This window comes from Oncorhynchus nerka, linkage group LG19 (assembly GCF_034236695.1).
Source record: "Oncorhynchus nerka isolate Pitt River linkage group LG19, Oner_Uvic_2.0, whole genome shotgun sequence".
Lineage (NCBI taxonomy): Eukaryota > Metazoa > Chordata > Actinopteri > Salmoniformes > Salmonidae > Oncorhynchus > Oncorhynchus nerka.
The window spans coordinates 26,604,784-26,628,806 of NC_088414.1; the positions used below are offsets into that span (position 1 = coordinate 26,604,784).

At 42.9% G+C, this 24,023-nt stretch overlaps 2 protein-coding genes across 2 annotated transcripts; both read right to left on the reverse strand.

The window, feature by feature from the left end:
* Positions 1-1,413: 1,413 nt before the first annotated feature.
* LOC115101266 (inositol polyphosphate 5-phosphatase K) lies at positions 1,414-11,270 on the reverse strand. The gene is made up of 12 exons (XM_065004821.1): positions 8,404-11,270; positions 7,804-7,911; positions 7,511-7,619; positions 7,094-7,210; positions 6,461-6,636; positions 5,888-5,999; positions 5,486-5,595; positions 5,159-5,369; positions 4,817-4,954; positions 2,957-3,022; positions 2,713-2,817; positions 1,414-2,597 (listed from the first exon to the last, which is right to left on the reverse strand). Exons 1-12 carry the CDS (start codon positions 9,000-9,002, stop codon positions 2,127-2,129), a joined length of 2,322 nt encoding a protein of 773 aa, XP_064860893.1. The 5' UTR covers positions 9,003-11,270; the 3' UTR covers positions 1,414-2,126.
* A 652-nt stretch (positions 11,271-11,922) lies between these two features.
* On the reverse strand, positions 11,923-23,489 carry LOC115101267 (smoothelin-like). Its single transcript, XM_029620624.2, has 8 exons — positions 23,212-23,489; positions 19,526-19,692; positions 14,568-14,643; positions 14,297-14,422; positions 13,859-13,913; positions 13,624-13,744; positions 13,300-13,451; positions 11,923-13,019 (listed from the first exon to the last, which is right to left on the reverse strand). Exons 2-8 carry the CDS (start codon positions 19,667-19,669, stop codon positions 12,872-12,874), a joined length of 822 nt encoding a protein of 273 aa, XP_029476484.1. The 5' UTR covers positions 19,670-19,692; positions 23,212-23,489; the 3' UTR covers positions 11,923-12,871.
* Between the last annotated feature and the right edge of the window lie 534 nt (positions 23,490-24,023).

A 24,023-nucleotide genomic window follows, 5' to 3' on the forward strand; every position in this document is an offset into this window, starting at 1 on the left:
AACGGACCAAACGCAGCGAATGTTGAGTTCCACATAATTTATTAATAGTGAAACCTAGCAAAAACAATAAACGAACATAAGACTACGAACTACAGAGGTGCTACATACACTTACTCAAAATACAATATCCCACAAACACAGGTGGGAACAAACACTACTTAAATATGATCCCCAATTAGAGACATCGATTACCAGCTCTAATTGGGAATCATACAAATCACCAACATAGAAACATGAAAACTAGAACACCCACATAGAAATAATAAACTAGACTAACCCCCCAGTCACGCCCTGACCTACTCCACCATAGAAAATAAGGACTCTCTATGGTCAGGACGTGACAGTCATGTTATGGGTGTGCTTGTCATCGGCAAGGACTAGGGCGTTTTTTAGGATAATGCAGAAACTGAATAAAGCTAAGCACAAGCAAAATCGTAGACAAAAACCTGGTTTAGTCTGCTTCACAACACACAAATTTAGCTTTCAGCAGGGCAATTACCTGAAACACAAGGCCAAATTCACACTGGAGTTGCCAACCAAGATGACATTGGATGTTCCTGAGTGGCCTAGTTAGAGTTTTGACTTAAATCGGCTGTAAAATCTACGGCAAGACTTGAAGAATTGTAAAAAAATAATCATGTGCAAATATTGTACAATCCAGATGTGCAAAGCTCTTAGAGTCTTACCCAGAAAGACTCAAAGCTGTAATCGCTGCCAATGGTGTGATATTTCTGTATATCTTCTTTTTTTTGGAATTGAAAGAAACTCTAAAAATATGTTTTTACTTTCAATTAATCCGTTTTGAATTTAGGCTGTAAAACAACAAAATGTGGAATAAGCCAAGAGGTATGAATACTTTATGAAGGCACTTCATATATTTCTTTCAGGCAGGACCATATAGAACTGAATAAGAGCTTATTTTACTTGGAAAGTTGTCTATTAATCAGCTACCCAAAAACAAAAGCTTCCATTCATCATAAATATTTTTAGTTGGTAATGTTTAAAGGTCTATACTTCCAAAATATCCTTATGATGTTTGTGTATGTAGGGCAGTGTATTCCACATTTGATCAGTATTAAAACGTGCAATATTGTGTTCTGTGAACTTATGCAGCCGATCGCCTCTCCCGGCATTATTCTGCACTTTTGGAGTTTAGGATGTGTGTCATATTTTCTATCAATTTAACTGCTTTTGCAGTAAAATATTTTTACACACCCATCCATTTCATAAATGGGAGACAAGAGATGTGAAAAAACATGGCTATGTTTTGTTTTACCTTGGGTAGGGATATCTCAAAAAACTAAAGCCCTGTTTGAGGATTGGTCATTAGCCTGTGTGGACTCTGCACGTTATAATTACGAGCTGTCCCATTGAATGTTCTGTGCATGATATCAAAAATCAAAAGTATTTTTCTCAGGATTATCATTTTATTTTCCTCACACAACCAATATGTCCACAACCAAAACAAACCACTAAATCATTAGAATCCTTATCACTCTGAAAATAAGACAGGAATGTTTTTTTCTCTCAAACATGTACAATTCTACACACATATACACAAGATGGGGAGATTCAGAAACAAACCGGTTGAAGTGGTATAATATCAGTTGGCGCTTAGGGGCATGGAAAGATGGATATCATACCACACAAAGTGATCCGGCCCATATGGGTAGGGCATATAGACATCCTTTAAACTTACCATAACAACAGCAGTACTGTACATTGCAGATTTACTCTTGCTTTGGCTTTACATTTGTTGTGTACATAGAGTATTGATATGAGTCTGCAAAAGCACTTCTTGGGGTAAGACTTAGACTGTTATCGATTTGGACTAGCTCCTGACTCCAAAGTACACACAGTGTATGTATGGGATGAAGTCACTGATAAGTAGATTAAGAAACAGAGACAACTGGTTCACTAACATGTGGAATGTTGCAAACTACAAGTCATACAATGCACTGCTTTTATGAGCGTAGTGACAGTGTAGGGTCAGATCAGCATCAGAATAATGGACCATATCAGCCCTAGATTCTATCATCATATAGTCTTTACTGGCCTAATTTCAACAGTCTTATCTTAATGTCTGTGCACATTCATGACCCCACAGAGATTGTTGCTTGGGCTTCTCATAAACTTGTCTCTCCAGTCTTGCCTGGTGACCTGCCCCCTGTCGGGGTGACCTGAGTTGGCCTGTGTTCCCCCAGGATGGCAGCAATCAGAGCCTCTGGGGCTGAGACCCCACCCCCGGGTGACACAGGGCTGCGGGGCGTGAGTGGGCTGATGGGCGACGGCAGTGTGTCCTGGGGGGAGACCAGGCGCTCCTTCTTAGCTGCAGAGCAGGGCGAGCGGTTGCTTGGTAGGCCCTCTAGGGGACGAGGGTGCAAGCTGAGGCCCTGCAGGGAGGGCATGGGGGTGTTGGAGTGAGCAGGACTGTGGCTGCGGCGGTGACGATGGTGGTGTTTGCTTTTTCCAGGGCTTGGGCTGCGGGAGCTAGCAGGGGCCAGCAGGACCAGTGTGCTGTCATCCTCCGAGCTGACGTCAGAACTGTCTGAGCGGCATACTGGTGGGGCTGTCGGGCTGCGCACAGGAACATGGATCTATGGGAGATGGAGGGTTGTTGAAGAGAGTAGAGGAAAGAAGGGTGGGAAGCAATTGCTTTATTCTCTGTTCATTGAACAACACAGGAAGGAAAACTGCAGGAAGGGTCCTGACCTGAAAGGGCAATGTCACTCCAATAATAGTATTCATGTTGTTGCTATAGAAACCCAAAATGTATTCCCCTGCATCCCTGGGTAAATCCTCCTCTGTAAATGTCACCTGAGAAGAGAAAAAGAGAGAGAAGAACAAAATAGAGAAAATGGAAAGATAGCAAGTGAGTGTGTGTGTGTAATGTTATTATCTCAATGGATCTCTGAGGTTGGTTGTGAGAGTATGTTTGTCAGGCTTTGTATCATACCTGTGACCCATGATCTGCCTTGGCCCACACATATGCTACATAGTCCTTGTGATGTTTGAACCCAACCTGTGAAGAAAAACCACAGATATCAACTAAGCCCATATTGACAAAGTGGAAAAAATGTTTTTAGAAATGTATTGAAACTGAAATACACAAATATCTAATTTCCATAAGTATTCACACCCCTGAGTCAATAATTTGTAGAAGCACCTTTGGCAGTGATTACAGCTGGGAGTCTTTCTGTATAAGTCTTTAAGAGCTTTCCACATCTGGATTGTGCAACATTTGGCCATTATTCTTTTCAAAATGTTTCAAGCTCTGTCAAATTGGTTGTTGTTCATTGCTTGACAACTGTTTTCAGGTCTTAGATTTTCAAGTAGATTTAAGTCAAAACTGTAACTCAGCCACTCAGGAACATTCACAGTCTTCTTGGTAAGCAACTCCAGTGTAGATTTGGCCTGTTTTAGGTTACTGTCCTGCTGAAAGGTGAATTCGTCTCCCAGTGTCTGGTGGAGGGCAGACTGAACAAGGTTTTTGCCTGTGATTAGCTCCTTTACGTTTCTTTTTTATCCTGAAAAACTCCCCAGTCCCATACCCATACCATGATACAGTTACCACTATGCTTGAAAATATGGAGAGTGGTACTCAGTAATGTGTTGTATTGGATTTGCCCCAAACATAACACCTTGCATTCAGGACAAAAAGTTAATTGCTTTGCCAAATGGATGCATGTTTTCTAATATTTTTATTTTGAACAGGTTTCCTTCTTTTAACCCTGTCAATTATGTTAGTATTGTGGAGTAACTACAATGTTGTTGACCCATCCTCAGTTTTCTCCTCTCGCAGCCATTAAACTCTGTTTTAAAGTCACCATTGGCCTTATGGTGAAATCCCAGCCATTAAACTCTGTTTTAAAGTCACCATTGGCCTTATGGTGAAATCCATGAGCGGTTTCCTTACTCTCCGACAACTGAGTGAGGAAGGACGCCTGCATCTTTGTAGTGACTGGGTGTATTGAAACACCATCCAAAGTATAATTAATAACTTCACCATGCTCAAAGGAATATTCAATGTCTGCTTTAAAAAATGTTTTACTCAACTACCAATAGTTGCCCTTCTTTACGAGGCATTGGAAAATCTCCATGGTCTCAGGGACCTTACAGATAATTGTATGTGTGGGGTACAGAGATTGTATGTGTGGGGTACAGAGATGAGGTAGATTTAAAAATTATGTTATTGTTATTATTGCACACAGAGTACTCATGTGAGTCCATGCAACTTATTATGTGACTTGTTCAGCACCTTTTTACTCCTGAATTTATTTAGGCTTACTATAACAAAGGCGTTGAATACTTATTTGGCACGTAATCGAAAGGATGCCGGATAAAATCCCAGAGCTGACAAGGTAAAAATCTGTCATTCTGCCCCTGAGCAAAGCAGTTAACCCACTGTTCCTCGGGTGCCGAAGACGTGGATATCGATTAAGGCAGCCCCCCGCACCTCTCTGATTCAGAGGGGTTGGGTTAAACGCGGAAGACACATTTCAGTTGAAAGCATTCAGTTGTACAACTGACTAGGTATCCCCTTTCTCTTTTCCTTACTGACTCAAGACATTTCAGCTTTTCATTTTTTTGATTAATTCATAAAAATGTCTAAAAACACAATTCCATTTTGGCATTTTGGGGTATATTGTGGAAGCCAGTGATAAAAAAAATCTACATTTTATCAACCAAAAAATTCAGGCTATAACAACATTTTTTGAAAAAGTAAAGTGTGAATACTTTCTGAAGGCACTGTACTGTAGGTATGTGTGAGAGCAAATATGAACTCTCACTGGTTTAAAGTTGAAGTCACAGTTACCTTGTATATTGCAACCCAGTCCCATGAGCTGCGCTGGAAGTTGGACCTCACAGTGAATCTGACTGTAGCGTCAGAAACTTTAGTCCACTCCTTCTCATACTCTAACGTTACAAGAGGAAGGTCCACTTTGAATGGGAACTGGGGGAGAAAGTATGATAGTGAAAACAGACACAGAGACAGATGGAAAGGAAGATCATTTCTGAGGCTGATTCTAACGATGTGAGCTCATACTAATGTTATAATGTGTCAGTAACTGTGAAGGTTTTCACCATATCTGGATAAACATCAAACAGTGTGACTGCTGGGGTGAGAGTTCAGGGGTCACAGGGAGGTTGGACTTACATGTAATGAGAAGACAGCAGAGACCGGTTTGTGGTCACTGCAGGTGTAGCCCATGTGACTGCGGTAGGAGTGTTGCACCACCTTGGTTGCCCCACCCAGCCACGAGGTTAGGCCACGCTGCAGAGCGGCATTGTGGGTAGGAACAGGGGAGCCCGTACAACGCAGACGCCACAAGATACGGTCTGTCCATGCTGGCTTTCGCTTCTTACTGCTGTGAGAGGTACAGAGAGAGAGATAATAGTGGGAACTAGAGGTCAGTGAATCAGTTAATGGAGGGAGCATCACATCAATCACAAACCGTGTATTTCTCTACACAGAATCACATACCTGGTGTCGTATGTGTGTGTCCCCACGTCAAACTTATATGTGGGGGGGAATTTGAGAGGGCCTTCCAAGAAGCCATCTAAAATGGACTCACTGTTTTTAGCTATGTTGAGCTGCAAAACAAATGAGAGAGAGAAAGAGAAAAGAGAGAGAAAGGGAGAGAGAGAGAAAAAAAAAATATATATATATATATATACCAATGAATCATCAAAGTAGCTCGTTTGACTTGATGTAGTCACTGAGTGAATAAATATTATTGGGCGTAGGTTCATTTTTGTGGTGCTATAGCTCCCTCTGTTGGTAATGAATCAACAGTCTTTGTTTCCAAAGTGAATCATGACTTCCAGAAAATTCCATTTGGACTTTTTTTAAATGTCAAATAAGTAGATTCTACAGCTTTCTCACCTGGTCTCGCTCCCACAGCAAAGGGAGCTTATTGCTGTCAATGGCACTCTTCACCACATGAATGTCATAGTTCTCGATGCGGAAGTTAAGATCCCCAAACCAGAACACCACGCTGGGAGAAGAACAAATAACCATTTCATCGACCACTCCATGAGCCAACGACTGATCATTAGACCACATAATTAGGAGTATTTCGTGAACATATGACCAAGGAAAAACTCCCAAAGGTCAAATAAGGGGGTCTTATATTTGTTATGTTTCACACATGTACATGTGTGGTGAAATGGAATTGTGTTTTTTACATATCCCAACTACCTCAGAGAGTGGAGTCACGGCATGGTATCAGCCATTATTGACAGCAACCCGGGAGAAATTAGGGTTAAGTGCCTTTATCAAGGACAGAGCGACAGTTTTGTTTTACTTAGTCGGTTCAGGGATTCGAACTAGCAAACTTTCGGTTACTGGTCCAAGGATCTAACCACTAGGCTAACTGCTGCACGGTGGACAGGTGGGAAAAACTTGTGGCCCTACACATACTGTTTACATCAGCCCTCCCCCATCCAAATGACCCACTCGTGGTCCAGCACACCCGAGGCGGTCGCGCCATCAAACTGCTGTTGCTGCAGGATGCTCTCAAAGTCCTCCATGCGCTGCTCCAGGTTCCGCATGTGAGCCGGCAGGTGACAGTTCAGGAAACACACCGGGTGGCCGAACATCGTCATCCTCGCACTTACACCCCCTTTATTACCCTGGGGGCAGGGAAGAGAGCGATAGAGAGAGAATGTGAAAATGTCACACACATTGATGGATTAAACATGGATGCTCTCCAGGTCTCTGTAATCAAACATCCACTGTGATAAGTATGAAAGGACAGATGGCATGGTATCAGAGAACCAGACAGCCTAACAGTCCTGCTGCACTGACCTCAGAGAAAAGGAGACTGCACCAGCAGCCAGTAGTCATGCTGACATCAACATGCACAGGAAGGTCACACACACACACACACACACACACACACACACACACACACACACACACACACACACACACACACACACACACACACACACACTCTCTCTCTCTCTCCCTGTCATATTAACATATTTTTATGCAATCTAAAAACTATTTGTGTACAAGGGTTTTTGGACTGTGCATTTACTGACAAGCTCCTATTTTAGAGCAGGGGTTGCCATGGGTGACACTCACCCAGTAGCCCCCGAGGCCTGTGCGTGTTTTCTCTGTCTGCACCCCCCTCAGGAATGGAAGATGGCAGAATTTAGAGAACACCAGCAACAGAACCCCCTGCATACGCTGGGACGCCACCTATAGTGATTAAGGAGGATGAGAAGAGAAGGGTAGAGAGAGAGAGAGAGAGAGAGAGAGAGAGAGAGAGAGAGAGAGAGAGAGAAAGAGAGATAAAGAATGTAAATGTAAATAAAGAGAGAGAAAAGAGAGATAAAGAGAGATAAAGAGAGAGGAGAAAGAAGAAATAATCTTACATTAAGAAGACAAACCATTAGATAAGATGTTTGACATTATACTCTGTCTGTCACGACTGTCGTGAGTAACTGTCCCTATAGAGATTGAGACAGTGACATCATAGCGCGCTAACTCCTTACTAACCAGCACATATCCAAAGCGACTGAGTGTGTCCATGCAAAGCTCACTCCACTGGTCGTGGAACAGAGCGTCCTTCAGCCGCTTGTTGATCATAGAATTCATTTCCTGAAGCCTGAGTGGGGAGGAAGAGAGGAAGAACAACTCATAACTCAGTGGGAGCAGAAGAGCAATGAGAAAATGTTTGGATGGATAGATGAGGTAGTAGAGGAGAGATCAGAACAGTGATAGAGATATGATGGAGGAGAGACATTCAAGGCTGTCTCCCTGGCACCGTTGTGATTGGAGCAGAAGCTCACCCAATGATAAACATGTCTGTACTCCCATCGCCAGCATGCGGCCCAAACAGAGATGTGACGTCATCAGGGGGAACAGCAGAGCCCACATTCCATGTGACAATGTGCACCCTATTAGAGGACAACACAGGTGGGCATGCACATCCTACATTATCACTAGTTATGCAAACACATGCATTACTTTCCCGTTACAGTGATTTGCAATCATAACTGTGTAGTCACAATGTAATTATTATGTAATAATGTATAGCTCCATGTTAAATGTTGAACCCATACTGTACAGTGACCAGTGGGGGTTCTGGGACCTCTGTCAAGGAAATGTACAGCCTGCATCCATTCTGTCCACTTCAGACAGCTCTTACTGAGATGTATGACATTTGATTCATGTGACACACTGGCTCAAATCAACCCATCATGCTGCAAATGGCTTCAATCACTGAGGCTGAGTTCTGCCTAGCTGGTCTGCCAAGAAAGAGAAAACTATCTCCATGGAGACAACATGTTACTATATTTAGTTAGGGAGTAGAAACTTTAGAACAAATGTCATACAGTGGGCATCCTACTAAAATAGTACTTGGCATCATCAGTCGTGATCTGTCTCACCTGAAACCGTGATCCGTTTCTCCTTCAGTCTGTGGCTGATTTTCCATAGCGCCCAGAGGGGAGCTGGTCCTCTGGGACTGTGGACTGGAGCCTGGTTTGGGGCTGAGGCTTGATGGTGGGGTGAGGCAGGGCTGAGGCAGGTTAGGCTGGGGGCTGAGGTAAGGCTGGCCGGTGTAAGGCTGAGTGCTGTGAGGACTCTGGGGGCTGTGGGACAACAGAGAAGACTCTGTAGGGGACTGGGACAGGGAGATGGAGCTGTGTGGTCCAGGAATGCGGTTTGGAATAGAGGCCTTATCCTTCATATCAGCCTCTGAATCTCTGGAGGAATTTAGTGCAGTAGGTCTGGGACGGCTGAAATAGACTGGAACTGCAGGACTGGACCCAAGTTGTACATGCTCCAGCCTCACCTGGTCTGGCATCTGACGTACACCTGAGGCCAGTCCTGGGAGTTTCCCAGACCCCCCTGTGGGACTGGGGATAGAGGTGTCCTGAGCTGTTGGTCGCCGGGGTAGAGCAGGTGCTGGAAAAGTATTCCTCCCAGGTTGTCCAGAAGGTCTGGCTGGATCTGTGCTGCTTTGTTTATGCTGCATTTGATCCATCAACCTGGTTAGTAACCACAAATCATGGTGAAGGGATGGGAGAGCGATTGTGAGAAAGAGAGAGGAATGTGCAGTCTGCTGGGCTGGGTGTGTAATAGAGGAGGCTGGTGAGACAAGCTATGGAAGGACAGGTTCATTTTAATGGCTGAAAATGAATCAATGGAATGGTACCAAACACATCCAACACATGGAAACAACGTGTTTAACTCTGTTCCATTGAATCCATTCCAGCCATTACAATGAGCCTGTCCTCCTATAGCTCCTCCCACCAGACTCCTCTGTTGTGTAACTGATACCAATGTAGAATGAGAAGATGAGTGACCTGTGTTTGTTTGTCCTTCACAACCCTCTCCCTCTGGTCACAGACCATCTCTCCAACTATCACAGAGCCCTGTGGCCCGACAAGAGGGGGGATTGGCATGGAGCCAGAAGCGGGTGGGGGGAGCTGGCTCACATTGAGTACCTGTCCACCTCCTGCCCTCTAGTCCTCCGACACCACTGCTGACATCATCACCATACTGAACCACAGGCAAGCTGGTGGGTACCATCTTTCTCCCCCATCCTGGTCTACTTCCCTGTTGCTTAGCAACATATTTCAGTCCCCCAACCCCCTTTCTACCCCATTCCCTCCTTGTGTCTTCCCTTTCAACTACTGTATGTTTTGGAGATGGAGGGGGGAAGATTGGCTTTCTGTGCATGAAACCAATATATCATGCTCCTTTGCCTCAGGTAGAACTAGCTAGGTCTCTCTCTAATACACTCTAACACACACATGTTCTGTGGCAGCGAGAGTGTGTGTTTAGAGATGCAACACTAACCCACTGCAGCAGCAGATATAGAGGGACACAGTTCACAACACAAATGTCAACAGATGAGCCACATAGTGGTCTACATAGTCCCCCTCTCTATGAGAAGTAGCCTATAGGCCAGTGGCCGGTGTGACAGCTCACTTACCAACCACATTGTTTGTCCTCTGACCTACAGAAGAAGAAAAAAATACCCTCCTCAGGGCCGGCTCCAGGCAAAAATGGTTTTGTTTTGTCAGTCACTGACAGTCACAACCAAATCTCGCTTAGGGCCTCCAAAATGCTAGAGCTGGCCCTGACCCCCTTAATTTATTTATGACATTCAGAGTGGCTCTGAAAATTGAAGGGCACAATGTGACCACTTGCTTGTGCAAGGGTAGCCTAAACATAATAGATTGTGGTTGTGGTCATTGAAGGTGTGTCAATAGATCAATATATTGGAAAGTGAAAAGCCACCACAAATGTTGTTGATCATGGCTATTTCAGCAGAGGTGGAGTCAAATAGGTGGATTAAGAGTGTAATGGCCTGGGGATTCTATTCTACCCATCTGTCATACATCAATGTTTATAACAGATCTATAACATCACTTAATACAGCTCTCCTCAGCCATGCACCTCTCTGCTGGGGCACACTGACATCATAGAAAATTTAAAAAAACAAGAATGTATGATCATCAACCAACATACAATACTAATCACATAGCCTATAGACAGATGCCTGTTGTATGGTTGCGCACACAGACAAATACATTACCTTTTATCTGAAAGGTGTACAAGGAATCGGTCTCAAACTGGCGCAAGGCAGGGCATGGTAAAATAGACTTATCCAATTGAATCGGTCCAGGATACGGACAGAAACATCTACGCTTTCTTTCAGCCCTCAAAAAGACAGGACTTCACGGTATACGGTTTTCTTCGACGCGTCTGAAATATATACTACGCCTCGGGGAATGACAAATAGATACCGTAGAGAGACAAGTACATACCGTGGAGAATGACAGCAGTCAGTGACGCTTGCGCGAGCTGTCAAAGGTAATAAACCTGGCGCCGGTCCCGGTACGCGAGTTTAGTGGCATAAAACGTGAAAAGACAGTAACCTAGTGCCTTATTTCCAGTAAACATATCCTTGAGATGTGTGTTTAGCTCATTTACATAAATAGGCTACTAGAAGAGCATCTGTACGCGTGATGCAGACTGCCCAGTTAACGGGACAGCTGCCTGCGTCTCGATCCTGCTTACCTGCTGCCTGACCGGTGCAACTGTTTTCCTAGAGAGGAACCCACATCACTCACACAGCGCCCTAATAATATCTGATTGAGAATAGAGTCAGAGTGAGACCGTAATAAATGCACCCAAGAAATCACAACCTCCAAATTCAGCAGGCGTTGTGACTAGGTTTTCTATAAATGAACTGCGCAGAATGAAAATGTCAGGCTGGTAGGCTATCTTAACGTGCACAGCCGTGTAGCCTATAGCCTAGCTGTTATTCTACAGGACACTGCGCAAGAGCACCCGGAGTTGGGGCCCCGCGTGACCACTATGCTTGAGCGCTTTTAAATGATGTTATCTCTGCTGTCAGAGTTATCTTACTTGTGAAATTATTGCTTTAACCGTTTTGCGAACTATAATTGTCCGTTGAAAGCGTAAAATGTAGTGAAAGATGCCCGCACCTGCTGTCTCTAAGTCTGAATGCTTGGCTATGAAAAGCCAACTGACGTTTACTCATAAGGTGCTGACCTGTTGCACCCTGGACAACCACTGTGATTATTATTATTATTGTCTATGAACTTTTGAACATCTTGGCCATGTACTGTTGTAATCTCCACCAGCACAGCCAGAAGAGGACTGGCCACCCCTCAGAGCCTGGTTCCTCTCTAGGTTTCTTCCTAGGTTCCTGCCTTTCTAGGGAGTTTTCCTAGCCACAATGCTTCTACATTTGCATTTCTTGCTATTAATGGTTTTAGGCTGGGTTTCTGTTTAGCACTTTGTGACAACAGCTGATGTAAAAATGGCTTTATACATGCATTTGATTGATTGATTGATGATGTGACCATCTGTCAATCATGCACATGGCCAAGAAGAAGACACCGCACCGCGTCAGAGGTGCAGCTATGTTATGTTAATTTATTGTCTATTTATTGTGTATATATCAGTCCAAATTGACACACATACAGGGCACTCTATTGGATGAGTAGGCTTGGTTTGTTTATTTAACTGTTATTCACTGATATACATTAGCCTTCACAGTCTGGTGAGCTAGAGTAGAGTGCCAATATTTTGAAGAATCACTTCCAAACTGTATGCATTTAGGCTACATAATGTAGGCTATGTGACTAACATAGTGGAGGGAAAAACATCCAAACCATTCAAGATGAAAATACAAATGCAGGACAAGGTATGGCAACTCTGTGTTTATATAGTATGATTATAGTCTGTCTCTGAGCACATGGTGGTCCTGAGTAGCTTAGCCAATAATAAGTCAGTGTTACTGCGAGCCAGTCACTGCATTTTATTTGCCCTGGACCAAGATTCCTTTGGGTCTAAACTTTGATGGAGTAGACTTCAGGCATATTTCCCATTTTTAAATAGTGACCAAATACAGTAATGACTTGGCAACAATCCTCATTCAGGCTGAAAATGGTGTGGGTTCCCCGTAATATAAATGCAGTAGTACTCTATAATGTGATCAGAACAAAATACATGTTCACAAATCAAACCACATCATTCACATTACATTTGACCTCATGTATCTTTAACCCATACATAGCCTACCCACAAAAAGGCATTGTAGTCAGGGCACAGCATCACCATAAAAAGCCATTCCCAGATTCTCCATGGCTCTGACTGAGATTATATCAGATGTGTAATCTCAGTGGAATGTACTGATCCTACGTGCCAGCTGTCCTCTCAACACATAAACAGAAAGTGTCAGCTAATACACACAAACCAATACAAAGATACACACAGTTAATACAAAATCCCAGCTATGTGCTTAAAAGGCACTGCAGCAAACTACAAACTCTTATATGCCCTCCCCATCCCCATATTGTGAAACATCCATCTCTAGAGTTTCTTTTTGGTTTTAACTAGGCCTTTCTCCACCAGGCATCGATAGAACTCCTGGATGTATGTGTACACACACTTCCAGTCAGGCTCACGCATCCGCAGCAAGTCTTCAACGTCCAGCAGAGGGGGGCAATCTGCCAGCCTTCTACAGCCAAGAGAGAGGAGAGGAGAGAGACACATGCCTGAGCAATCACAATCATTGTCCCCAGGCAGGATCCACTGGCAGCTGAGCTAGTGGACAATACAGATTTTCTTTTTTTTCCTGAGAGAAGGTATTTTTGTCAAGTTCAATCGATCACTGCACAGCCCTTGGGGCCTTCTTGTGCATCTATGAGTAGAAAGTGAATTTTGTCAGAGTAGGTTTTCTGTGTGTGTGTGTGTGTGTGTTTCAATGCTTGTTTAGAATAGATACATAGGAAACTCACTCTGCAGTGCTGAAGGCCAGCTCAAAGTTGTCTTTGCGTGCGTTGGGGTTGAGTATGGAGTACTCAAATGCATCTGGGAAGAACCTGTGCACCAGTGCACAGAATGCTATGCCATCACTCCAACTGGAGGAGAAGTTGCGGATGTCCACCCCCTGCACATGGTAAGGGAGGAGGGGACATAAAAGGGAACACCAAAGAGAGCGAGGAGAGGGAGTGGATTTACAAAGACATTGATCAAGTGAAGTAAGGTTATTCGTATGCTGGGGACACTGTGGGTATAAAACAAGAATATATTCATAAGATAGTGAGTCCTCAAATGCTTACCTCATATGGTTCGGTTTTGGCCCTGCACCAATCCAGTAACATCTGCTTGACATTTTTCATGTTGGGTTCTGCAACGACAGGGGAACACTGATGGGCTGGTGCCATAGCTGGGTTGGCCATGCTGGGGAGAGAGGATAAACACGTTATTTAACACACTCCTAGTATCACAACTTAGACATGCAGAATTTGATCGATCACACGTGAAGCATGGCTGGCTGTTAGCTCAATGACTCACCTGCCAGTTGTTTTAGTGAAGGAGTTGGTGGTTGATGCAGAGAGTTGGCTGTGCACTGTAGAGAAACAGAAGGGGGCATGTAGTGATTTTGAGTAGGGAAGCAGGTCATCTCTCACAATCCCACTTTGATTTGAAAGCTTGGAGAGAGATAAGAGAGTGTGAGAGCGAGAGAGAGCGAGAGAGCAAGAGAGAGTGAGAGAGAGAGTGAGAGAGAGAGAGAGAGAGAGAGAACCAGCACTTGGTCTGCCTCTACTGATAGCTACTTTATTGAGGAAAAACTTTACTTTCTATGCCTGATATATGATATGTGGTTATCCCACCTATCTATCTTCAGATGAATGCACTAACTGTAATTCGCTCTAGTTAAGAGCATCTACCAAATGACTAAAATGTAAAAATATGTGTGTGTTGTGTCCTTCGCAGGGATATGATACTAACTGTGGGATCTTTGCTGGTGGTTGCTGGTCTGGCCTCTGTTCATTCCCATCCGTCCTGTGCCTGCTTTACTCAAAGCCTGCTGCCTCAGGTCATCTTGCCTGGACCCCCGCTCTTTCTCTCGCTTCTCTTTAGAGAGAAGTAGAGGGAGAAAAAGATAATTGTATTATTAAAATTGGAAGTAGGTCAGCGAGTGGACATTCAAAGGGGTTGTCAGGAGTGATAGCAGAGATGCAATCCTGTCACATTTCACGTTGAAGCTCTCTGATCTTACCTCTCTTCTTCTTGAGCAAGTCCCTCAATGCAGCGCGGATCATTCGCCTTTCATCAAAATCCACAGCTTTATCCAACTGTCAGAGATAAACCCATGTAGAAACCAAAAGATGAGGAGACCAAGGCCAAACTCAATAGTAAAGGCGTCTTTTGTAGGCAATAACTCCACCATGGTTTGTTGTGTTATAGCCTAAATCATTAAATATATTTTCTCACCCATCTACATACAGTACCTCAATATTGTTGTTTTTAAAAATGTTAGCAAATTTATTGAAAATAAATATAGAAATATCTCATTTCCATAAGTATTCACACCCCTGAGTCAATACTTTGTAGAAGCACCTTTGGCAGTGATTACAGCTGGGAGTCTTTCTGTATAAGTCTTTAAGAGCTTTCCACATCTGGATTGTGCAACATTTGGCCATTATTATTAAAACAATTCTTCAAGCTCTGTCAAATTGACTGTTGGTCATTGCTAGACAACCATTTTCAGGTCTTGCAATATATTTCCAAGTAGATTTAGGTCAAAACTGTAACTGAGCCACTCAGGAACATTCACTGTCTGCTTGGTAAGCAACTCCAATGTAGATTTAGCCTTGAATAACTCTGAATGCTCGGCTATGAAAAGCCAACTGACAATTAATCCTGAGGTACTGACCTGTTGCACCCTCTACAACCGCTTATTATTATTATTATTATTTGACCCTGTTGGTCATCTATGAACACTTGAACATCTTGGCCATGTACTGTTATAATCTCCACCCGGCCCAGCCAGAAGAGGACTGGCCACCCCTCACAGCCAGGTTCCTCTCTAGGTTTCTTCCTAGGTTCCTGCCTTTCTAGAGAGTTGTTCCTAGCCACCGTGCCTCTACATCTGCATTGCTTGCTGTTTGGGATTGTAGGCTGGGTTTCTGTATAGCACCTTGTGACATCTGCTGATGTAAAAAAGGCTTTATAAATCAATTTGATTGAAATATGATTGATTGTGTTTTAGTTTATTGTCCTGCTGAAAGGTGAATTCATCTCCCAGTGTCTATTGGAAAGCAGACTGAACAAGGTCTTCCTCTAGGATTTTGTCTGTGATTAGCTTTGTTTCTTTTTTATCCTGAAAAACTCCCCAGTCCTTAATAATTACAAACATACCCATAGCATGATGCAGCCACCATTATGCTTGAAATATGGAGAGTGCTACACAGTAATGTGTTATATTGGATTTGCCCCAAACATACCACTTTGTATTCAGGACAAAAAGTGAATTGCTTTGCCAAATATTTCACTGTGTTACTTTAGTAAACAGGATGCATGTTTTGGAATATTTATATTTTGTACAGGCTTCCTTCTTTTAACCCTGCCAATTATGTTAGTATTGTGGAGTAACTACAATGTTGTTGACCCATCCTCAGTTTTCTCCTCTCGCAGCCATTAAACTCTGTTTTAAAGTCACCATTGGCCTCATGGTGAAATCCCTAAGCGGTTTCCTTCCTCTTCAGCATGGTTTTTGTAGGGTTTTTGGATAAATGCAGAAAATAAGGTATGTGGTAAACCAAGGCATAGGAGATCTTATACAATTACATCAGCTAATGTCACTTTTTGTGAATTTTGAAGCATTTATGTCATGAAAAAACCCATAACGCACATACAGGCTTCCTAATTCATAAAGGTCATGTTAACTGACTGATACCGTATCATCTCATAGATCAAAACGTATAAGATCTCATAAGCCTATCCTTTCTCCATTCATTTTGCCCATCGGAATGGCTCAACGAACTAGGTGTAAATTATTTCCGTTTTTAGGACTACAAGCTGGCGAGATTTATAGCAAAGTTTATGGAAATACTGACAAGATACATGTCTCCCCGCCCTAACAATGGGAGTCGTTGTGTACAAAGCGGCATGGCAGGCTGTCTATCTCTCACCTTTCTTTGGATTGGCGGATACATCTCGTTATTGTAATCCTTATTTGAATATTCGAAAAGGGGTTGTTGACCAAATTCGACACTCATTAACCTCCATACTAAAAACTCCTTACTTGGTGTGCGAAACAAGATAGCCTACACTGGATTTTCTTTATTACGACAAATGTTGATGGAAACAAGTGTTTTTCCGAATAAGAAATCATTGGCGAATACTCTTGCAGGTAGGCAGAGCACGTGATGTCATCATGTGGCCTTACTATACCCTTCACTCCACATTTAATTCTAAATGCCTACTGCTTGCAAAATTTTTTTTTCAACTTTAAACAAATAATACTTCTTTGCAGGACAAGGATTGCCCTGACTTTCAAGAATGCCTGAATTGTTTCACCTTGCTTTTCTGGTTGGCTGGATGCAAGTTTCACCATCCAATTATTACAGATCTACAGGAGTGCAAGTCTCACCATGGCACGGACCGTGGAGATACATTGGCACATGATAATTATTAGAATATGGCAAATATTAGTAAATTGGCTTCTTTGCTGCCCTTCTTGACACCAGGCCATCCTCCAAAAGTCTTCGCCTCACTTTGCATGTAGATGCACTCACACCTGCCTGCTGCCATTCCTGAGCAAGCTCTGTACTGGTGGTGCCCCGATCCCGCAGCTGAATCAACTTTAGAAGATGGTCCTGGCGCATGCTGAACTATCTTGGTCGCCCTGAAGCCTTCTTCACAACAATTGAACCGCTCTCCTTGAAGTTCTTGATGATCCGATAAATGGTTGATTTAGGTGCAATCTTACTGGCAGCAATATCCTTGTCTATGAAGCACTTTTTGTGCAAAGCAATGATGACGGCACGTGTTTCCTTGCAGGTAACCATGGTTGACAGAGGAAGAACAATGATTCCAAGCACCACCCTCCTTTTGAAGCTTCAGTTTGTTATTCAAACTCAATCAGCATGACAGAGTGATCTCCAGCCTTGTCCTCGTCATCACTCACACATGTGTTAACGAGAGAATCACTGACATGATGTCAGCTGGTCCTTTTGTGGCAGGGCTGAAATGCAGTGGAAATGTTTTTGGGGGATTCAGTTAATTTGGTATGGCAAAGAGGGACTTTGCAATTCATCTGATCACTCTTCATAACATTCTGGAGTATATGCAAATTGCCATCATACAAACAGAGGCAGCAGACTTGGAAATTCATATTTGTGTCATTCTCAAAAATTTTGGCCATGACTGTATATACAGTGGGGAGAACAAGTATTTGATACACTGCCGATTTTGCAGGTTTTCCTACTTACAAAGCATGTAGAGGTCTGTAATTTTTTTTATCATAGATACACTTCAACTGTGAGAGACTGAATCTAAAACAAAAATCCAGAAAATCACATTGTATGATTTTTAAGTCATTCATTTGCATTGTATTGCATGACATAAGTATTTGATCACCTACCAACCAGTAAGAATTCCGGCTCTCACAGACCTGTTAGTTTTTCTTTAAGAAGCCCTCCTGTTCTCCACTCATTACCTGTATAAAAGACACCTGTCCACACACTCAATCAAACAGACTCCAACCTCTCCACCATGGCCAAGACCAGAGAGCTGTGTAAGGACATCAGGGATAAAATTGTAGACCTGCACAAGGCTGGGATGGGCTACATGACAATAGGCAAGCAGCTTGGTGAGAAGGCAACAACTGTTGGCGCAATTATTATAAAATGAAAGAAGTTCAAGATGACGGTCAATCACCCTCGGTCTGGGGCTCCATGCAAGATCTCACCTCGTGGGGCATCAATGATCATGAGGAAGGTGAAGGATCAGCCCAGAACTACACGGCAGGACCTGGTCAATGACCTGAAGAGAGCTGGGACCACAGTCTCAAAGAAAACCATTCGTAACATACTACGCCGTCATGGATTAAAATCCTGCAGCGCACGCAAGGTCCCCCTGCTCAAGCCAGCGCATGTCCAGGCCTGTCTGAAGTTTGCCAATGACCATCTGGATCCAGAGGAGGAATGGGAGAAGGTCATGTGGTCTGATGAGACAAAAATTGAGCTTTTTGGTCTAAACTCCACTCGCCATGTTTGGAGGAAGAAGGATGAGTACAACCCAAGAACACTATCCCAACTGTGAAGCATGGAGGTAGAAACATCATTCTTTGGGAAAGCTTTTCTGCAAAGAGGACAGGACGACTGCACCGTATTGAGGGGAGGATGGATGGGGCCATGTATCGTGAGATCTTCCCCCCCTTCCCTCAGTAAGAGCATTGAAGATGGATCGTGGCTGGGTCTTCCAGCATGACAACGACCCGAAACACACAGCCAGGGCAACTAAGGAGTGGCTCCGTAAGAAGCATCTCAAGGTCCTGGAGCGGCCTAGCCAGTCTCCAGACCTGAACCCAATAGAAAATCTTTGGAGGGAGCTGAAAATCCGTATTGCCCAGCGACAGCCCCGAAACCTGAAGGATCTAGAGAAGGTCTGTATGGAGGAGTGGGCCAAAATCCCTGCTGCAGTGTGTGCAAACCTGGTCAAGAACGACAGGAAACGTATGATCTCTATAATTGCAGACAAAGGTTTCTGTACCAAAATATTAAGTTCTGCTTTTCTGATGTATCAAATACTTATGTCATGCAATAAAATGCAAATTAATTACTTAAAAATCATACAATGTGATTTTCTGGATTTTTGTTTTAGATTCCGTCTCTCACAGTTGAAGTGTACCTATGATTTTAAAAAAATACAGACCTCTACATGCTTTGTAAGTAGGAAAAGCTGCAAAATCGGCAGTGTATCAAATACTTGTTCTCCCCACTGTATATATATATATATGTCTCTGTGTGTGTGTGTGTGTGTGTGTGTGTGTGTGTGTGTGTGTGTGTGTGTGTGTGTGTGTGTGTGTGTGTGTGTGTGTGATGTCATTACAGATAAATAGAAACATACCCTAGCAGGCAATTGTCATCTATTTTCTAAACGTCGACAAAAAAGTAATTGGACAAGATAATGGAAACAGTTTATGTGAAGTATGCACTACTACTGCCTCACCAGTTTATTCAGGACTTCTTCATCCTCAATAGCAGATAACTGCTGACTGTTCAGTATGCCTGACGGTGTGTCACTGGGGTTCGTCTCGGAGGTCTCGTTTGCAAACACAGCCCCCGCCACTCCCTCATCAGGTCCCGCCTCCATGTCCAACGCACTGTATGGGACTTCTAAATAAGGTAAAGAACAGAGATAAGGGGGCTCCAATGGCAAGAACTCCTACACAAATATCCAAAGAGCCAGAACAAATAACATCATTAGTTTGAACTTGTATGTAATATTGATCCCCATTAGTTGCTGCCAAGGACCTCTTCCTGGGATCCAGCAAAATGAAGGCAGTTAAATACATTATTCAAAACTATTACATTTCAAAACAGATTTCACAACACATTAAGTGTGTGCCCTCAGGCCACTACTCTACTACCACATATCTACAACACAACATCCATGTGTACATGTGGGTGTGTATGCATGTGTCTATGCCTGTGACCCTTCACAGTCCCTGTATTTTTATCAGATTTTTCCACTTTCACAAGTTACTTGATGTGGAATAGAGTTCCATGTAGTCATGGCTCTATGTAGTACTGTGCACCTCCCATAGTGTGTTTTTGACCTGGGGACTGTGAAGAGACTGGTGGCATGTCTTGTGGGGTGTGCATGGTGTCTGATCTGTGTGCTAGTAGTTTGAACAGACAGCTCGGTGCATTCAACATATCAATAGTTCTCACAAATACAAGTAGTGATGAAGGCAATCTCGCCTCTACTTTGAGCAAGGAGAGATTGACATGCATTTTAATATTATATGTCGTTGATGGATCCATGGCAAGCAGTTGCATAGCTAGCAGACATACAGGTAACTGCCAAAATAAAGGAAACACTTGACTAACTGAGGGATACGAAATATATTGTAAGCTGGTGCTTCCACGCAGATGTGGTTCCTGAGTTAATTAAGGGACAGATCAACATTTACATAATGGGTATCTGAAGGAAAATGGGGGAGGGTCATGCTTTTTCAATTTCAGTCAAGGGGAGGTTTTAGTAATTTTTTGTATCTAGTCCAGGGGAGGGTCATGTAATTTGTAATGGATGAAATTTCAATATTTCTCAGTGTTTTATAATTAGTTGCTTATTAGCCTATATATCGATGTGTGCCCGATGCCACCCCTCATCTCTGATTCTCAGCTGGGGCTATATCAAGTGTGCCTATAGGCTATTTAGCGTGGTCTCAATCAAATGATCCATATCCTATAGGCTATGAAGTGCATGCTCAGAGAAGCACAGAGCAAAGTTATATTTCTAAGATAGCTGCAGGGATGGTGTAAATAGGCTGCATTACACACTGCAAGGGACATTCCAACCCTGAACCCCGGCCTGCTCTGCTCTTGCTGATCAAAAACATTTTAGTGTACTGCCTAACCAATAGCTTTGCTGTGTAGTCCTACAGTGGGAGTTCAGGAGGAGAGTCAAAGGTTCCTTCTGTAAATAGTTTCTGATTAGGCCTAGTCCAAAAAATGCTTTATCTTGCGCACGGACTAGCCTATAGCCTGTGTTCTGTTCAGTTTGAGAAGGAGAGCGTGAAGATAAAGAGGACCAGAGGTCAACTTTGATAGCTTGCTACTACTGTAATAGAATTTATTAAAAACAATATGTTTCTTGCCCATGATGTATTTATCAGAGTTATTGACCTCACAATAAACCCGATTTGAGTAACATTGTTGTGCTGAAGCAGCAGCCACGGCACAATCAATCAGAAATGGAAGCTCATTGTGCTGAAAGTAGGCAAATTCGAGTTGCCATGTAATGCTGACAGGACAAAGAACAGTTTCTAGAACTGCATATCTAAGGCTCTGGTCTGTCCAAGAAATGAGGGTAAATGGTAGACATGTTCTCTGCTATCCACTTTGTTGTAATTATATTTTGGGGTACAGTGACGGGTTCAGGGAGGGTTTAGGTCAAGTATACTTTGCTGAAGGGAGGGCCATCCACTTTCATTTCAAAGAGGTCCAATTTTCTCCATGTAACCCTTATTATAAATAACATTAATTCCCTAAGCAACAACATGTATAAAAATGCCCAGTTGCCCATTATTTTAGCTACCATGGCTTGAAGAGATCTCAGTGAATTTGAAGAGGGGTCTCAAGTGTGCATAGGGGGTTTAAAGTGTGTGTGTCTCGGTCACCAGATCTTAACCCAATGGTGAAGGTGCATGAAGGTGGAGGAATTCAAATATGACGTCATTGTTATTAGCACTACCCACGGAGTTCTTAAACTACGGCGCGCAACATGGTCCAACGTGCCAGTTAATCAGCACAAACAACTTTTTCGTTTTGTCTAATTGCCGCCGTCATTGAACTAGAATTGGGATCATGTATACTGTGTTAATGCCGATACAAAAGAAGAGTAACGGAGGACAATGCACAATACGTAGAATTTAGCAAACGAGGCATTTGTGGTAAGTCTTTATGCACCTTCACTATTGAACATTTATGGGAGATTCTGGAGCGGCGCCTGAGACAGCATTTTCCTCCACCACCAACAAAACACCAAATGATGGAGAATTGGTGTCGCATCACTCCAGACACTTGTAGAATCTATGCCAAGACCCAACGCCCTGTTGATGCCCCATCGAGACACTATGTTGGGGTTTCATTTATTTTGGCAGTTACCTGCACATAGGCCTACATTAAACATATGATCATCTTTAACCATCTCTCTCTTTTCCCTGAACCAGAGATACATCTGAAGAACGGCAGACTGACAGAGCAAGACAAGTGGTCAGAGGTTAACGATAAAGAGTGTGTGTGTGTGTGTGTGTGTGTGTACAGTATTTGCATGCTAGAGATAAAATAATGTTTTTGGTGTGTGGAGATGAGAGGACTAGCCCTGTCTACATGAATCATTATAAGTACATACCATCATTAATGTAAGCTAGTTATATAATTACATTCATAAAGCTAACAGGGTTAGGCAGCATTGACATTTAGAGCGCGTGGGACTATAAGGTTCTATCTGCACTTTTGTCTAAATGAGGTTATTGATGTAGCCTTGTTCTGTTCAAGGCTCTCTACCTCTATAGCACTAGAAATACCACAATTTATATTAAGGTCAAAAGAATACTAGATACAAAACAAATTGCTGACACCATTCATACCAATTAGGGTTCGGAAATTTAAAGACAATTATCTCAGAATCATCTTTTTGCAAATGGAACCTTATAGTCCTAAACTCTAGATTTAAGTTTCAACACCCAGTGATGTGCAGATAGCAGAGTTCTCATAATGTAAACGCATAACACCATCTGTTCGACTTGTAGTCTGTCCAGTAATCTGAATATAAACAGTGAGTGGGTCTAAACTGACATAAACCATGCTGCTCTAGAGAACTGTTTGTGTTAACACTGAAGTGCCCTTATTCTCTCTGCAACCAGCCTAGACCAGCACACAAACAGTATAAAACATGTACAAATATAGTAATCTAGCTTCGCACATTGTAACACCAATCATCCATGAAATTTGCACAGAGGACAATAGATGGATAGAAAGACAGATGACAGACAGACTGATATTACTACACACACAGTAACTAAACATACAGTACATGAAGGGTAACATCAATTCATATAGAGGAAGCTAAAAGCTGTTATAGGAATTGAGACAACAGGAGAGTCAGAGTGATAGTCACACACCTACCTGTTTTGTGGGTTCTATCTGTGTCTTGGGGGACAACGCAGCAGCTGTTTGCGACAGGGGATGGAGACTTCAGTTTTACCGTGATGTTCAGTTCAGTACCCCTGTCCCACTTTCTCCTCTTCCTCAGACTTGCACAGGAGAGTGCTCAGCCCTTTAACACCACATTCCCTGCCTCAGAGTTGGACCAGGATGGAGGAGGAGGAAGAACAGAATGAATCATGGGACTGTCGGTCCTCTCCTCCCTCACTACTTCCTTCAAACCTCTTCTCCTCAATTGACTCTTATGTCATGCAAAACTTTAAGAGGCATAACTAGAGAGAGTACCATGTCTTTGTAATGACACCATTTTGACAAAAAGCTCTTAATCAACTCAGCGGGTGAGTGAAGAGTTGTTTAGAGAGCCCTATATACAAATAATTGGAAAGGAAGTGAAAGGGTTAAATACAAGGGAAGAAGGGGAGCAACAACACTGCCTTATTCAGGCAAAAAAGCGACTGTTCACTGTTTACAGAGAGCCAAGACATCCCTGTATGGAAAGAGAACACACACACATTTGGCAGAAGATGGATAGCAAATCCAATCTACTCTCATTATGTTACTTTCTTAAGGTTGAGACTAGTGATGGGAGGGGGGGGGGGGGGGGGGGGTCGATACAATTACATAGAGATATTTGACAATATACAGTGCATTCGAAAATGATTCAGACCCCTTCCCTTTTTCCACATTTTGTTACTTTACAGCCTTATTCTAAAATGGATTAAATAAAAAAACATCCTCATCAATCTACATACTATGAAAAGCAAAAACATGTT